Genomic DNA, 14,114 nt, shown 5'->3' with positions numbered 1-14,114 from the left:
ATTAAATATATGATCTTTTAATAACAAAAGATCTATATAGGTGATACTAAATAGTTAGTATTTATGATTTTATTATTATTGTAATGGTAATAATAATGTTCTGAGTAAGGCTTAAATTGATAATATATCGATCCATATTCATGTATCGAATGCTGTATACTTACCTATACTATGTTGTACCAGGTGGCATGAGACTTTGTACCAGGTGATGCAACAATATACTAAGCGACACGATCCCTCGTAGCTATCACTCGTGTAGTAACATGTCATACCAGTAACTATCACTCGTAGCTAATCATATCTGATTTTTCATGTAGACATGAATGTAATTGATTGAAGAAGAGACAAACATCTATAAAGAGCAGAGTAGGGTACCTCCAGTCAAATCGATTCTGCAGTAGTCTTAGTCGTAGTCGATGAAATATTCTCCCATTTTCTATATATGTCTGATGATTTGACCTTGCAAATCTCCTGATACCCACATCCAGGTCTACATTGGATTTACATTTGATTTGGTATTCTCATTCCTCTTCCCCACCTTGGTATTCTTATTCCCTTATGCTCCACACTAGCAGGCTTGTCAAAGCCTTCTGACTCCTTGCAGTGGCTTGATGATGATATTGGCACGGAACAATGCTGGTGATAAAGCACTTTGAGCATCTGATTACCATCAATCTGTTCAATATCCTTTTTTTGTTTCAGAAAAGTCAGATGCCAAAAGTATGTGATGAGAATAAGAAAAAGAACCTCCATCCTTCAATACTGCTGCTGCGTTTCCCAAAATAACACTTAACTTGATCTTGATAAGCTTCATGAATTCACTGAATGATACACTTCCAGCTTGTTCTTTTCCGGTCCTTTTATCCTCGTTATGGAATTTTTCCACTGTCAAAGTTTGTCAGAAAGATCTCCCTACAAGTAGATGTTTGATGTCAAATAAAAAGAACTCTCATCCTATCGTGTTGTTCATGCATGTCCTGAAAGAATACTCACTGCATCGACCTGACCAATGATAACTTGCTTCATGAATATGCTATCTGCAGAGTTCACTGAATACATACACTTTTAGGTTGTTCTTTTATCCTCTCTCTGGGTTTTCTCCACTGTCAAGTTCTGTAAAAAAAATATGATGATGCAAGAAGAGGTTTGAGGTCAATTGAAAAGAACTTCCATCCATCCATGCTGTCAATGCATGTCCTCAAAGAAGATTCACAGCATCACTGAATAAATACACTTTCAGCTTGTGCTTTCTCATATTCTCTTTTATCCTCTCTGCCAAATTTATCCACTGTCAAGCCAGGTCAAAAAGATCATGCTGCATGCAAGGTTTGATGTCAAATAAGAAGATGTTCCATACCTCCATGTTGCATGTCTTGAAAGAGAACTCAAAGCATCAACTTGACCTTGATAACTTGTTTCATGAACATGTTTTGTGCAAAATTCATTGAATACCTGCACCTTCATCTTGTTCTTTTCCAGTCCTTGTATCCTCTTTGTCGATTTTATCCACTGTCAACCTCTGTCAAATAGTTCATGCTACAAGAAAAGGCTTGATGTCAAATAAAAGATGTCAATGCATGTCCTCATCGAGTACCCACAGCATCAAGTTGACTTTTTCAGAGTTGACCGAATAAGGACACTTTCAGCATTCTTTTTTATCCTCCCGTGTAGATTTTCTCCCATTGTCATATCTGTCAAAGAAGATTTTGCTACAAGTAGAGGTTTGATGTCAAATAAAACGAACATGCTGTCAATGCATGTCCTGAAAAGAGGACTCACTACATCAACTTGACTTCAGAAACACGCTATGAATATGCTTTGTGCAGAATTCACTGAATAAATACAACTTCATCTTGCTTTTTCTCATTCTTCTTACCCTCTCTTTGTAGATTTTCTCCACTGTCAACCTTGGCTGCTACAAGTAGAGATTTGATGTCAACCTAGAAGAACTTCCATCCTTTCATGACTCGAAGGATCAACTTGGCCTTGAAAACTTGGTTCGTGAATATGCTTTGTGCTAAGTTCACTGAATAATACTTTCAGCTTGTTCATTCTCATTCCTTTTATTCTCTCTCTGTGAATTTCTCCACTGCCAACTTCTGTCAGAAACATCTTGCTACAAGTAGAGGTCTAATGTCAAATATTCTATGTAGCAACTGTAGCCTTTGGGAAAGGCCATACGAAGAGAAATCTGATCTCTATAAATTGCAAACCCATCAATGGCCATCCCACCACAAGGAGATTGGATCCTGAAGACAGGGTCTCACATGGAGATAAAAGAGTTGTACTTTGGTAGCCAAGGATGACTTGCCTGTGTCCTTGAGGTTTTCATTTGGGTGGAAATGCAATCGGCTTACAGGCAGTCTCCTTGGCTATTCTGAGTGACTTTTATCCCCCATGCTAGACCTTTGCTTCCTTAATTGCCTTCTACTGGATGATGAGAAACTCCATGTAAAAGACATAGAAACTACAGATAACTAGACTTGTCTTTGAAAAGGTATGAAGTTTTCTTTAATGTCAATGCATTCGACTAATCTACATGCCTTCTGCAAGGAAATAATTTACAGCTAATCAATGCTACATGTCATAGCATATAAATCTATCTGTAATGATGCCTCTAAATTCTGGATATACTTCTACTTTAGGTTTGGCTATAATATCATCAGCATTTCTAACACATGCTAGATGAAGACTAACTGAAAACATTTCTAAGAAAAAAATTGCAAGCATTTCTAATATTATTTCTAAGCACTCATATTTTAAGAACAGGACATTCTTTGAGATACATATCTTCAATAATAAACTTAAATATTCAAGGATTAACCTTGCCATATATTAGCAACAAGTGGAAGCAAAAGTTATAAGATGGAAACCAAGTCAGATCAAATCATTCCTCATAAGTGAACATGTACAATTTTTTTTCTAAATGGAAAAGAAATTAAGCTTGATAAATTTACAGAAAATACTAATGCTCTGACAGCCAGAATTATGCAATTGCTTCATAGTGCATTAATGTAACAATTACATCATCAATGATTACCGGAAAAGATATTTAAAATGTGAACAGGTTTTGTTGTGATGGGTGCCAAAGACCAGCATTCTTAAAAGATAATATTCATCTCCGTAATCATTCAAATGTATGATGTATTCTCACTTCTGAGAATTGAATGAGAAAAAAAAAATAATTAAGCAGACCAACCAGCAATATAAACTGGTTTGTCCGCCATGTGTACATTGAACTATTTCATATGATTATGAACTTGACGACTGCATCAGAGCACACAGATGCATATCTATATCATCATAAATTTGACCTGAATCTCAAGGTACTCTACCCAGTACACGCTGCACAGCCTTCTTTATGCCATCCTGATCAAGTGTAGTTGTCAAGTACACCTCCTGGACCTGTTATACAACAAACAATTGGTTTTCACTCGGTCTTTGATGCACAAACTGAGTTTTACAGAACTCCTGAGATAACAGGAAATGATTAAAACAAATTTTGATAAAAGAAACTGGATTCTTGAACTATTATGCTAGAACATTTTGCTAAATACTTTAGATTGTCATTTATAATCTTTCTTAGGAACACAATCAAAATATCCACAAATGGAAAAACATGAGAAACAGTCACACCTACACCAACACTTACAGAAAGTGACTTCTAACATTTATGATTCCTACAAAATTTATGATTTTTTTTTCTCTTAACTAATCAGGTCATGTTAAACCATAAAGGCAGATATTTCACTTAGTGTCTTAACACCAAACGAAAAAATCCTTTTAATTTAGTAGATACAAAACAAAAGAGAGATGTATGATACTATTCTTCAAGATATCATTTGATCCTACATCTAAACATTGCTGATCACCCATTGCCAGGTTTCACTAAAATCAAGTGTACACATTTGAGGCAAAGTGACCTATAGGAATACTTAAGTTCTGTTTGACTAACCTGTCTTCCAGCTCTAGCAAGGAGTGTAAACTGCTTGTCTTTGGCTGGTACCTACACGCAAGGAGAATGGAACATCTGACAGTTCTTGAGGAAAAAAATAAGGTATTAACTCTTCTAAAGTAAGGGATGTCTCACATTTGAAAGCCAAAGCTGCAAGTCTTGTGAGACGACACGCTTCTCCAATCCTTGACGCCCTAATCGTACATCACTTATGCTGCATAGTAAGTGCAGGATTTGAGAAATTAGCATAAAGAACTTTGGATGTCAACGAGTCCCTTTTTTATCCTTTCGTTCTCCTTAATAACATCATAAAAGAAAAACGGTAATTATTATTTCTTTATAATAAAATTCTAGAATATAATCATCAAGTTAACATAATTTTACAAACAGGAACATAATATACTTTTTAGCTATAAAAAATCAGCTCAAAATTTAGACACATCTTTTACTAACAGTAAGTCTTTTGCTATTCAGAAAAATAAAAAAGGTACACTTGTCAATATATGATAATTTTTGAACACTTCACAAAAGGACTTTGTCTCTCTTGAATATTGGACTTTGATTATAGACAAAAAAAGTGTATTGTTAGATACTATTTGGTGTAGGTCTTTTCTTGAGTCTTGGTACTTTTGATGGGTCATCAACCAAGTGTTGGACCATTTCATTTCTGAATTATATTTTGTTTGATAAAATACAACAATATGTCTATCTGATCTAATCTAGGAAAAAAAGAGAACAAATAATGAAAATCTATATTATTTAAGTGGAAAAGCGCTGAAGATGTTAAGAAGTCATGTACGTTATGAGAAAACACAATTTCTTAAGAGCACCATCAAATGGCATATGCTGATTACTAGATGACTAAAAATCAATTTTGACAGACATTCAGGATATCTTCTGTAAACAAGGTTTGCTGAGATAGAGTACAATTTATTTTTGCATATATATTCTAGATTGCTTATACTAGTTTTTTAAAACAAGGCATAAATCCTTCGATCTTAAAATTTACATAAATATGCATTACCCATCCTCCTGTAGTAGTTCTTTACATATGCTCTCAAGTCCTGGAAGAGGCTCGATGTTCATACTAGAAGATGTATCGATACTATCAGATACAAGTTGACCTTCCTGAGGATATGCATAATCGACAAGTAAATAAGAAAATGTTCCAAAATATTCCCAAATAACTAGAAAGTGTCTGAACTAGAGACTGATAACTTACCTGAGGAATTACTTTATCCAATGTCTCCATAAGAGGATCATCCTCCAGCTGCTTAATCGACAGATTAATCCTTGATTTTTCTCTGGTTCAGAAGTTAGTATTAATCTTTCAAATTAAAAAAAAAAACAACCAGTGCAATTCTAGCTGCTAGTTCACATGAACAAATAACGAATGTAGTTTGTCATTGACAAGTATGAAATTGACCATGAGACTAATATTTCCAAGAATTCTGATTTCACTTAAAATGACATAGAAAATTTATAAAGCAGATAAAATACAATGGACTGATAAGTACATGCCGCATATACTAGCATGCACAAAAGGACTAATTACAGATTACCCCTTGTAGTTAGCTATCTTTAGTGTTGCAATCCTAACATTTTAAAAAGTTGCATTGACATTTCTATAATTACGAAAGTGAAACATCTAGGTTCATTTACCCTAACAACGTTAATTTTACCACCGGAAACACGAAAACAAAATACAAAAAGGTAATTTTAACGTTCGGTAGCGGATGGCGATGCTGCGGGCGTTGATGTTAACGCAGTTGCTTAGCCACCTCCAACGATGATAAGGTCCGCTCTCACCGCGACGCTACCCGCCTCCATGAGGAGCACGCTGCCGACCTCATCGTCGCACGCCCTATGCTGCTCTGCATTTGCGTCGAGGCTGAGGTAGTTGCTGAGCGACAACTGCCTCGACATCAACGCAGATGGTGGTGGCCGTAGCGGCGTCTACGGCGAAGATGGTGGCCAACTTGTCGCTGACCCGTTGGATAGATCCCAGCCTCGACTTAAAGCTGGGATCGTCGGAACTCCTTCCGCTCCCCCCGCTGTTGCGTTAGTTCCGGCACCACCTCTCGTCGAGCGGCCCATTCGCCACTCTCCATCTGCGTCAGCATCGATGCAATTGTCGAGCGACGAAAGGGTTGCTCGGCATTTGCATCAGTGTCAACGCAAATGCAGAGCAGTGCGGAGCAACTGTGTCAACGTCGACACAAATGTAGAGCAGTGCAAGGCAAGCGGCACGCTCCTCGTGGAGGCGGGTGGCGTCGCGGTGAGAGCAGACCTTATCGTTGGCGGAAGCCAGCTAGGTAGTTGTGTCGACGTCGACGCCAGCGACGCCATCGTTCACCACTACCGATGTAGTCCACCATCGAACATTAAAATTACCTCTTTGCCCTTTGTTTTCATATTTTAGTCAGTAAAATTGACGTCGTTAGGATAAATGGACCTAAATACTTCACTTCCGTAACTATAGGAATACCAATGCAACTTTTTAAAGTGTAAGGATCGGAACGCTAAAGGTAGCTAAATACAGAGAGTAATCTATAATTAGCCCTGCACAAAATGTATTTAGCTAAATATATGTACAGTTGTGTACATTTCGACTGAGAACACCAAGAACCACAACCATGGTTAATCAGCACTCAATGTAATTAGTTTTTCTATCCTTTTTCCTAAATGTACCGATTTTAATTGATTGCTTAATCTTTCTTAAAAAGTGCAGTTGACACATTATACACAAGCTTACAAAATGGATGTGGTTTAACATCTAGGAAAATTCAAATTGGGGTAAAAAACAAGACCCCTCTAGTACCACTATGATTTACAGCCTTACAGGATCACATGAATGTTTAAATTTAGGCAAGCACACACATTCTCTCTCTCTCTCTCTAAATTTTTTTCAATTCATGGTGTAGGCACGTCTATTTAGCTTGTCAGCAATCTTCTTTTTAGCATGATACATGATGATGGCACTACCATAAGCAGATATCTACACCAACTGTCTTCCATTAAAACTTAGTTCTTGATGCACCACATAGACAAGTCAGCAGCATAAATAAATGGTGAAAGCGATTATGTGCATCGATGAACCACAATGCTTCAAAATGCTTGTCATGTCCTTGTCAAACAGAAGCATTTGTTGAACACTTTCCTAAACATGGAAATTTTAACACATTTAGAACATGTTCATCATACAAATAAGATCACGTTGTAATGTCTCAACTATTTGGTGTCAGCCAAATGTATCTTTTCTCATCATTGAGCACTGAGGACTTATAATCCTAGTTAAATTTTGAATCTTTCCTGTTATTTCTAGCAAAGTTATCTTATAATCCTCTTTATCTCTACTCACATCAATGATCCTGATTGCTTCACTCCATCCAAGAAAGTTATCTATAGGTCGACTTCGAGCATGTTCACACTCCACACCATCATGAATGTTCTCCTTTTATCCTCTTTCAGAGATACACCATATTGTTTGCTAGTGAAATCATTTCTTATTGTATCTTTTTCAGTAATTCAACATATCCAATCAACATTCTCATATCCACTATATTATCATTCAGATCTATAAATCATTTTATAAAATTATTTGTTTAATTCAAAAGGCATACTGTCACAGTAAAAAATATCCAGAAGCCCCTGCCCAATAAAACCACCTCAGTTTTACTCCATGAGTAATATTTCATTAATCCTTCATGTTGAATAACAGATCCAATTTATGTAAAACCTTCCTTCTGTAAGAACTTCTTGTCCATCTACTTTAACTACACCCTCAATTCTATCTATTTTTTAATATTTAGTATATATTATCATTTGGGAAACTTGTATCATCTACATAAAGACTTTTAGAGACCATGGATATCTACAATATTTCATATATGAATTTGAAGAATTATGTGAATCAAAACATATAAGCTATACAATAATCAAATACTATCTCAATGTATTTTGGGCATCAAGTATATGGTTCTAGGTGGATAAAGGCATAAAAGTAAATTAGTCATGTCAATGTATCTACATTATGTCATATGTCAAGACCATATAGTATGTTCATGTTTGTGCTAATAGTTGTACATTTGCTAGGATGTGCTGATCAATTTTAGTCATGTATGAGCAAGGTCATAAATATTGATCATATGTCAATTTAATACCGCTTGTCAACCAATATAATAACGAAATGCCAAACAATATACAAACATGCACGACCAAATATCATTGAATAAAATAATAAAAATAGAATAATCTACGCCAAGGTGTATGATTTGTTACAGGTGCTTGGTCAGACCAATAAATGATGATTAAAAGATACATATCCGATCATTATTTTATATCAATCTTCGGACTACTATAACATAAATTACAGTTATCAGGAATCAAGATCCCTCTATTCACCTAGAACCATGATCCCTGTAGAACTGTGATCTAAGCTGTTTTGTCTTGATGTGAAACACCTAGTACCCTAGATAGACATGTATATGATCAAAAACACCCAAAAATTTAGGTAACAATCTCATCAATTTTATTCATTTTGATAAATATAGAAAACATTAAAGACAAATAAGTCCATAAAATTTCCTCCTTTGAAATCCTAGAGAAATTTTCAAATTTCAAAATAATAGAAGTACTGAATAATAAATAAAGTATCCATGCACTCTAGGCTTTTAGGTTTTCGCTTTCTTACAATTCTTATTGACCCAATTAGACGTGATAAGAATACAATATCTAATGTATAAGTGATCTTAGTGGGGGACATGATGCACCACAGGCTAATATAATAAACAAACTCATCCTACCACTCACATAACATGAACCAAGCTAAGTGGCATATCCGACACTTGAACACATACCATGACCAACACAATTAGCAGAAGATAATGGGCAACAAAATCTAATGTACAAGTGAACACATACCATGACCAACCCAATTAGACGTGATAAGAATATAATATCTAATGTATAAGTGATCTTAGTGGGGGACATGATGCACCACAGGTTAATATAATAAACAAACTCATCCTACCACTCACATAACATGAACCAAGCTAAGTGGCATACCCAACACTTGAACACATACCATGATCAACACAATTAGCAGAAGATAATGGGCAACAAAATACAACATGCCTATGCCAAAGTTTGATATGCTAATATTGCCATTTGTACCATGACCAACACAATTAGCAGAAGGTAATGGGCAACAACATACAACACACCTACGTCAAAGTTTGATATGCTAATATTGCCATTTGTCCCATGACCAACACAATTAGCAGAAGATAATGGGCAACAACATACAACATGCCTATGTCAAAGTTTGATATGCTAATATTGCCGTTTGGGCTTTCTAATCTATTGTCTAGAGTCATAATGAACTAGTACTGTTGCATCAAATTGACATTAGGAAACTTCCATAGCTGGCCAATCAACAGCAGCTTTTCCTCATAGCTAGAAACACTATTTGAAGGCATTATAGGAAACATTGTAGTCTCTTGCCATCTGTTGGAGTACGAAAACACATGTATATGTTGGAGTATGGATATGCTAATCTTGCCATTTGGACTTTCTTATCTAATGTCTAGAGTCTCTAGACAGTTAGAAGACAAGAATGCAAGCATAATTGGAAGCCTTTAGGTTCTTTAAATGTATAAATGAAATGAACTGCTGTGTTGAACTGAGACTAGAAAGTTTTCCCTGATGACCGATCAACAGCAGCTTTTCCTCCTCGCTGAAACCAGTTGTAGTCTCTTCCATTTTTTACACATGCACTTTACTCATTAGAGCATCAAGAAACAATGAATTATTTTGGTCAATATAACCAGTTCAGACCTCAGCTTCTTCACATTGAATTAACTGTTGGAGCAAAGAAGCTAAAGCAAGATAATATGCACCAGCTCTTGTGGAAAGGAGGAATCGTAAGAAGCATTAACCACTTAGGATTGACACACATTTACTTATCAAGTCTCAAGCAGGTTTCCCTATCATTGATAGTACAAAGGCAAATAACGATGAATGGAAAAATTTTACAAATTATATAAACAATGCAGCAGGTTTATCAAACTGCATTTCTGAGTATATCAATATGTTCATCATCATTTGACATACAATCAAATTATTTATGCTGCTGTCAATTGTCAAGACCAGATGCTGTTTTAGTAGTTCATCTTTCTGTAAGTGTTAACAATTTGGTATTGCACTCTTTTAATTAAGCTGCATAATGTTATGCCAGTATTTATGAAAAGTCTGCTCATTTGGCCCCATAAGAAAAAGGAAGCAATGTTTCTATCTTCTACTATGGAACTTCTCAGCATAGTCTAATCAATATGGGGCTGCTCATATTCCCTTTATTCTGTTATTCTTGTTCTACTACTTTATGCCAAGAGTTATGCTTGTAACTTGTGTTCTTTAAAAAAATTATGAGCAGTGAATCAGAATGTGTAGTAGTAAATGTCAAGCAAAGATACTAGTCAAACCTCTCAATACCAAAATATTTAACCAAAGAATGATATATCGAGCACAGAATAGCAATTCTTACTTATCTATCTGAATGATTTTGACCTTGACTTCATCTCCTTCATGTAGAAAATCTCTCACATCTTGAACCAAATCCCAGGAAACCTCAGTGACATGCACCAGTCCAGTTAGATGATAATCACCTACAAAGAAATTTTGCATATCAGCTGTTAAAATGAAATCATAGCACAAAATAAAACACTCGTATTAGTCCTAAATATAAAGTTTAGGTACCATCAGGGAAACGTAGGTGAACAAATGCACCATAGTCTTCTAAGGAACCCACTCTTCCATCAAAAACATTGCCAACATTAATTTGGCTAGAATATTTTGACCACGCGGCATCTTTCTCAGAATAGATGAGCTTTTTTTCCTCCTCATTTGCTTCAATTATCTATATACAAATAAAATAAATAAATTACCTTCCACTAAGACCATGATTCGATTTTTCTAGTCTAAATGAGGACAAAGTCTACTCATAAAAGACCCAGACCTGTCATTCACTTTCTAATATTTTACATCCTTGCAAGACTATCGATTTAATGGTCATCTTGCATCAAATATCTACCATCGTTGTTCATGTTACATGGCAGTTAAACTACATTTATTATGCAATGTTATAAGGAAAATGAAGGTATAATCACACAAGAACAACTGATAACTCATCATCAAATACTGTTCGCAAAAAAAGAAAAGTCAATGTATAATCTTAACAATTAACAGCAAAATAGAGAGTCAAAGCCTGTCTCGATGCTTTTCCTGTTCTGATCATCTTTTTAGATAACATTTATGATTCAGGCATAGAGAATAATTTTGCTATCATAAGCTCCAATCACCAACCAATATAGATTATAATGTTAGCAAGAACTTTACATAACACCCCAGTTGCAATTTTACTGCAGAACAAATTTCTCTTAGGAAGCATGCCAGACCACACTTATAGACACATCATTATCAAGAACCACACCATATTGAAGGAAAAAGAAACAAAATACCTTTACAGAAATAGATGAGCCTACTAGATCTTTTGCTATATCTTGAATGGTTCTTGATGGATCTGCAAGAAAACCCAACACCATAAGTCACAACCTCAAGGATTCCTATGGAATAAAATTGGCATGGACTGTGTAAGGAAAACAAAATATTGGCAACCCTAAATGTAGCCAAAACACAGCAGAAAAAGAATCTATGAAATTAGGATTAGGTTTATGCTAAATGACTACTACAGATAACACGAAACAGATGATCGATGAAAAATGCACAACTATCAACATGATATATATTATCCCTTTAGACAAAAGTCCGGAATAAAGACTGTTTACAAGATTTGGATAGCGGCTAGAAGAAAAAATAGTACCTTTACATGAGTGGGATGGACTAAGAAGAGGGTAAGGGAGAAAGCCAAGAAGTGAATAAAATCGAATCAGCAGGCCCCCATTATTGAAGGCTTCAATCTTGCCATCAAAGAGCACGCCACTATCTTTGTAAGCTCTTGCTGCCCTCCAATCAGCAGACCTCTATTTCTTCACAGAGACAAAGAATTAGATTATAATTTTATTCCACAGGTTAAGTTCGTAATTGCACAAATTTTATTATGTTTGTCAGCCATATTAACTAGAAAAATGGTAGAAACATGCATTTATAGGCCAGTAAAATTATACCTTATATTAGACTAAAACTATACTTGTTCATTTCAGCATCACCATCAATGTGATGAACACAAATCTTTGAGGAATTATGCTGAACTTTACCAGTTCAAGTACGACAATAGACCAAAATTGATAAATAAGCGGCAACATATAATCTCAAGCAATATCTACTAAAAACAGTACAAGTTTCCTTTAGCAATATCACAAGGTATACTCACTATTCCAAAGAAACTTATCAAATACACAAGGAATTTTTTTCTCCAAACATCTCGCCAGGAATGCTCAGCATATATCAACTAGCATAAAAAGGAAGGTCCTGGCTGCATGATCAGGAAGATACTCTGCATTATGAGTTTGTCAAAAAAAAGACTCAGGCAAAATCAAGATAGCATTCCAATTTTGGCACCGGACAATGCAAAATAAATGGATACATTTTCTACAAATATCAATTCTCGGTCCTTAGATCTCTTGGGTTTATCGACTGTAGGTAGATTATCAATTCAAGAAGAAACAACCAACAAGATATCATAATCAACAAACTAGGAACCTGGGTCTATCTCATCAATATGCTTAAGCCCTTACTAATATAGAATGCTCATATACACGGATTAACAAAGACTCCTAAAGGAAGGAATATACTGGAAAAATCAATCGGTGGCCTTCAAATTTGTGGTGTCAACCCTGGCATGATGCATGTGAGACTCACTTGGTAGTCCCGAGTAGTCTTTTCCTACTTAAATATGATATCATTTGTTGCAGCCCATTAGGATAATTGATGCATTAACTTGAGTCTCAGTCATTGACCCAAAATGCTTAGGCCCATGTTGATGATAGCACTTATAAACCAGGTCAGATCTTCTCCTACATCTGATACGAGACTAAAGTAGGGTATTACAATTCTTGGGTTCACAATCCAAAGAACTAAACGACTCGTGTGAACACGACATGGCCATTTAAGAAATTAGGAATTCAGGGCTTCCAATATCAGTGCCTAATGTAAAACCCTCAACAAGAAAGTGCACAAGGGGCAAATATCTTAAAGATTGTTGGACCGTGGAACAGCAGGAAGACGGTACCCGGAGTTGGCGGGGGTCAGCATCGCCGATTCTGGAGGCCTCCTCGCGAGACGCTTCCTCTTGGTCAACGCCGCTCCCTCCGGAAGTGGCGGGCCTCGCGGCGCAGGCGGCTCTCCCGAGGAAGAGACTCCTCCTCCGGGGAGGGAGACGGCACCGCGACGCGTGCTTGGCAACGGCGACCGCAGCGGGGCCGTCGAAGGGCTGCGGGACGAGGGAGAGCCCACCGGCCGCAGCGAACATCTCGAAATGGGTGGCGTTGGGAGGGAGAAGAGGAGAGGCAGTAACGGCTCAAATAAATTGAAGGCTTTGGTGTCGGGGAGGTGGGGGAGAGTTCAATCCTGCTTCCACGTGGCACCATGGACGGCCACAGAAAACTCTGTGGCATCATGGGGAGCTAACAAGGGAATTAGATCTCTACCGTCCGTTCAGCAGATCAGGATTTTGATGGCCGAGCATTAATTTGTGATGATAAATGATGAGGTAAGATTTAAGTCTTATTATTAGGAACAGATTGAGATAGGATGAAAAGAAAGACATGAGTGTCTTAATGGAAGCCACGATTCTCAAAGTTAATAATCTCTGACACTCGAATGGGAGATTGATCGAATCAAACTTATATTATTTTGAAGCCATTAAACTAAATTATGAGCATTTATACCTTTTTTTCCGTTTATAATAAACCTCAGTTTTCGGCTTAATCAATCGTCGAAGGTATTTTATATAACGTAGAAATGAGTACGTAATAAAATTCTCTCTGGAGAAATAGAACTTTAATATTTTCAAAAATAAATAATATAAAATTAATTTCATGATAGTTAGTGAAATCCTCTCTAGAGATCATATGCTAATCTCAGACCTGAGAGCACTTGAACAATTTTCTGACATCAGATTGAGAATAAAAATTAATTTTAT

The 14,114-nt window shown here is 36.3% G+C and overlaps 1 protein-coding gene across 4 annotated transcripts; it reads right to left on the bottom strand.

Annotated features, from left to right (window-relative positions):
- Window positions 1–314: 314 nt before the first annotated feature.
- LOC135614084 (uncharacterized) lies at window positions 315–13,484 on the bottom strand. Of its 4 annotated transcripts, none has more exons than XR_010487432.1 (12): window positions 13,203–13,484; window positions 11,835–11,994; window positions 11,473–11,534; window positions 10,712–10,871; window positions 10,500–10,620; window positions 5,178–5,259; window positions 4,980–5,083; window positions 4,091–4,169; window positions 3,956–4,006; window positions 3,315–3,405; window positions 994–2,116; window positions 315–912 (listed from the first exon to the last, which is right to left on the bottom strand). XR_010487432.1 is itself a non-coding variant. In XM_065111109.1 (11 exons), the coding sequence occupies exons 1-10, from the start codon at window positions 13,440–13,442 to the stop codon at window positions 3,322–3,324; spliced, it is 1,143 nt and encodes a 380-aa protein (XP_064967181.1). In that variant the 5' UTR covers window positions 13,443–13,484; the 3' UTR covers window positions 315–2,116; window positions 3,315–3,321. The 4 variants fall into 4 exon arrangements, 2 of the variants coding, with proteins under 2 accessions (XP_064967181.1, XP_064967180.1); XR_010487431.1 differs by having other exon boundaries at window positions 315–1,272; window positions 1,358–2,116; XM_065111109.1 differs by having other exon boundaries at window positions 315–2,116.
- Window positions 13,485–14,114: the final 630 nt, after the last annotated feature.

This window comes from Musa acuminata, chromosome BXJ2-6, assembly GCF_036884655.1.
Source record: "Musa acuminata AAA Group cultivar baxijiao chromosome BXJ2-6, Cavendish_Baxijiao_AAA, whole genome shotgun sequence".
In the NCBI taxonomy this organism is placed as follows: domain Eukaryota; kingdom Viridiplantae; phylum Streptophyta; class Magnoliopsida; order Zingiberales; family Musaceae; genus Musa; species Musa acuminata.
Note: the sequence above shows the minus strand (reverse complement) of the source record. Positions and strands in the feature narration are given on the sequence as shown.